Here is a 3,521-nt window from a genome sequence, read left to right on the forward strand (position 1 = left end):
TATCCCAGTCTTCTATACTCTTTCCACATTGATGATTTCTTCATTCCTGTGATCCTTGGAATTGTTATTTCTTCTCTTTTTTGTTTCAATATTTAACTATTTATTTCAACTATTGTTTGAAATTTTCTTTTTCCTCGGTTTTATATTTTCTGCCGATTGACTGTCCCCACAAAATTAATTTTAACATTAAAATGTGTTTTCCAGTTTCATTTGAGACATTAAGCGTCAATTTTCGTCTATTAATTGTGTAAGTTTCTTCATGAGATTTATTGTTAAATTTTCTGTGGGTAGACCTTCTAATGCCTCCTTTAACTCTTCATATTTCCTTGATGTTTCCAATCTGAATTTGTATTTCTCCGACTAAATTGTTTATAAAACTGAATATTTTGCTTGCTTCTAATTTTCCATTGTCAGCTTAATCTTCACTTACTTTGGTTTCTATTGATGTTGTACTTTTTCTGTGATGATGTGACTGTTTCGCATAATAATTTTCCAAATTTGCAAAGCTACAAATGCGTGATTAAGTTAAACCTTTGAATTAAACCTAAAAATATTGGGATTTTCTCATTTTTGTTAACTTTTTCATCAATTTTCTATATTTCTTGTATTTTGGTGATAATTAGCGTTGTAATTTTTTCTCGCCTCATTCCCTTTTCGGTTTCAACACATATAGAGATCACAATTTGTACTGTTTTTCTCAGTATGATATTTTTGTTCGTTTATCTGTCTAATATTACATACATTTGCTTGAAAAACCTTTTAGATCTTTTCCTTAGTCAGCGTGATTTTTTTTGTCGTAAAAATGTCTTGTGAACGACAGGACATTGTATTCCTCCCATTGCGCATGAAGAAATTGCAGAAAGTCATCTGCAAAAGACATTTTAAGGCAACAATCTTCAATTTTGATCAACAGGAGAAAGTAGGAAAAGTGAAACAAATTGAGGATTTTTAGAAGCAATCTCGAAGCTAAATTACAGGAAAAAAACTGGTCAGTTTTTCGGCCTTTTCGGCGGTTGTGCAGAAAAACATTGCTGTCGTTTCGCAAGATCGAGTGGTTCGCTTCTTCGCAAGCGTTTTTCTTCCAAATCTTACACTGGACTGATGCTGATAAGCTTTTGAGCGAAAACACCTGAGTAGATCCGCCTTTCAGGGAATTTTATCCTATTCTAAACTTTGTCGTCAGGTTTTGATATATTTTCTTTCCCCTGATCAATCAATTTATTTCCTTCTTTTAGGTTTTAACACAAACTTTTACTTCTCATGCTTCCATATTTTTTTCTCTATTTATTTTATTGTTTGTATTTATTTTAATATTTACTTTCCTAGCGGTGGCAAAATGCATTTTTTTAAATTATAATGTGCTTTAAAATATGAATTGTGGACAATTTCATGACAACTTTTTCATCATTGACTGAAGTCTTGTGGTTTTCTTATTACATCCACTTTTGAACAATGACTTTCTATTTTGTGACTGGGTTTTCTTTTAACCTGCTACTTTTGCAAAGAGTTGCTTTATTTTATTGATTCTTTTACCTTTCGTACTTCTTGGCCGGAAAACCTGTTTTAAGAGTTTTCTGACCCTTCCTGAAAAGACGAGCTGTTTTTTCAATCAAAGTATCCGACGTTTCGGTTCGATTTGTCGCAAACATTCTCAAAGACAGTGTAGAAGAAAAAGGATGTTGCTGTTTTTAGATGCCCTTTGAAAAATTCAGTAGAAACACCTTGAGCGCTTCAGAATCAAAGTTATCACGAACGAATCCAACGTCCCCTCTTCCCCTGTTAATTCATCCCAAAATCGATAAGAATTTTACAAGGAACCGGAACCGCTTGTAGCAAAGTTAACCAAAAGCCGGTTAGAGAAACTTCAGACACGCATTATATTAAACTATTTCCGGCACAAGCATTCAGGTCTGAATCCAATCAGATTGCAGATCAGAGTCTTAAAGTACAACAAGGCCTGATCTTGAGTCGTCTGATCGTAGGTGCCGTTCAGGATAATGGTGGGAATGAATGTAGGGCTGACCAAGTTAGTTTTCCTGCCGTTTTCTGATAGCAATTCATCGCCTTTTCCATTGACCACGCATTCCTGGATTTCGCTCCAGGACAAGTCCACTTCCTCAGCGCACTGAAACAAGCATCAGAAATCAGTTGCTCTGCTACCTCTAGTATTAGGAGTAGCAACCTGCTGCAAGTTGGTGTCGTCGGCAGGAGCGTCTGAGCGCTCAGAACAGAACACAAACTCAGTGCTTACTTCCTCGGAAGCCATGTCAATTACACAGGCGTGCACTTTGTTGCCATAACACTCAGTGGGACCGTGCTGGCAGGTGAAGTTCTTCACGCCATCGATTTCTTCTTCCTGTCGACCAGCAGAAGGAAGGAGTTGTGGAAGTTGCTCTTTCCAGGTACTTACCGAGGCGTGCCCCCAGGGGACCAGCTCTAAGTCAATGTATTCCTTCAGTGCATAATAGCCTGGATATAATTGGTGGACAATGAAAGAAATACTGTCGGGACACAAAGTTTCATAGTAAACGGACACCTGCACCAATGGGCTGTCGTCATCCCGAAGACTTTTGCCCTGGAAGCTTAACAGTTGCAACCGGACGTAAGATGGAAGATATCAGTCACTTACCTGGGCAGCTGCTAAAAGAGCCAGGGAAACAATCAGCAGAGTCTTCATTTTGTTGAGAATTCAACGACTGAGTGGATGATGCGACAAGTTTTCATTTATACTAATTACAGGAAATTGATTGTGTTAATCTGGGTCTTATCTGGAACGTATGTGGCAGACTAACTCTAATGGGGATTTGAAACTACTTGAAAACCGCTGTTCTGAAGTGCATTCTACTAATATCTTGATGAATTATTAAAGGAAAACTTCTCAGGTTTCATTCCAGTTTCCTGCCTACTTCAGCTTCCAGCCAAACCTCGGATGTTTAGGAGGTCAGTTCTCGCGGACTTTGAACCATCGGAAAGGCGTTTTGAGAACAAAATCCCGTGCTCAGACGTTATTTTTCCAGCGGGGTTTTCTGTGTGTCAAGTAATCTATTAAAAATCCTAATCTGTTCTAAATGGAAAGTCACCAGCCATCCATCAACTGGGGAATTAGAACAATAAGCCTGGTAATGGGCAGATAAGCGATTTAAAATTGCTCGGTTGCGCAACGACTTGGCCTATTATAAAGCCCGTTCTTGTCTGCGATGGTTCAAATGCTCCAAATCTGGGTTTTGCTTGAACTTCTCCGACCACTTTTCACTTCTTTCGTGCTCGTTCCACGTGATGTTGGAATTGAGCGGGGGAAATGCTTGGGGAAGTTGCTCGGAGATTTCTTTGATCCACATCAAGGTTTCTCAGTAGTTGGAAGCTCAGAAATACCGGGAATTTTTCTGAGCCACTTGGTGCAAACTGAAAATGCCCACACAAGCGCGCAACTTATTCTGATCCTACCTGATCAAACAGTACTGGCTAATCTAAATAATTTGCAGGATAAAAGATTTTTGATAATCACGTCCTCAGAACCGGAT

At 38.5% G+C, this 3,521-nt stretch overlaps 1 protein-coding gene across 2 annotated transcripts; it reads right to left on the reverse strand.

The window, feature by feature from the left end:
* Window positions 1–1,853: 1,853 nt before the first annotated feature.
* LOC125505802 (gamma-interferon-inducible lysosomal thiol reductase-like) lies at window positions 1,854–3,050 on the reverse strand. 2 transcript variants are annotated; one of them, XM_048670370.1, is made up of 4 exons: window positions 2,630–3,050; window positions 2,411–2,575; window positions 2,183–2,356; window positions 1,854–2,125 (listed from the first exon to the last, which is right to left on the reverse strand). In XM_048670370.1, exons 1-4 carry the CDS (start codon window positions 2,675–2,677, stop codon window positions 1,886–1,888), a joined length of 627 nt encoding a protein of 208 aa, XP_048526327.1. In that variant the 5' UTR covers window positions 2,678–3,050; the 3' UTR covers window positions 1,854–1,885. The 2 variants fall into 2 exon arrangements, with proteins under 2 accessions (XP_048526327.1, XP_048526326.1); XM_048670369.1 differs by having other exon boundaries at window positions 2,183–2,575; window positions 2,630–2,929.
* Window positions 3,051–3,521: the final 471 nt, after the last annotated feature.

This window comes from Dendroctonus ponderosae, unplaced genomic scaffold (genome assembly GCF_020466585.1).
Source record: "Dendroctonus ponderosae isolate FM_Combo_2020 unplaced genomic scaffold, Dpon_F_20191213v2 Dpon_F_20191213_1, whole genome shotgun sequence".
Taxonomy (NCBI): Eukaryota; Metazoa; Arthropoda; class Insecta; order Coleoptera; family Curculionidae; genus Dendroctonus; species Dendroctonus ponderosae.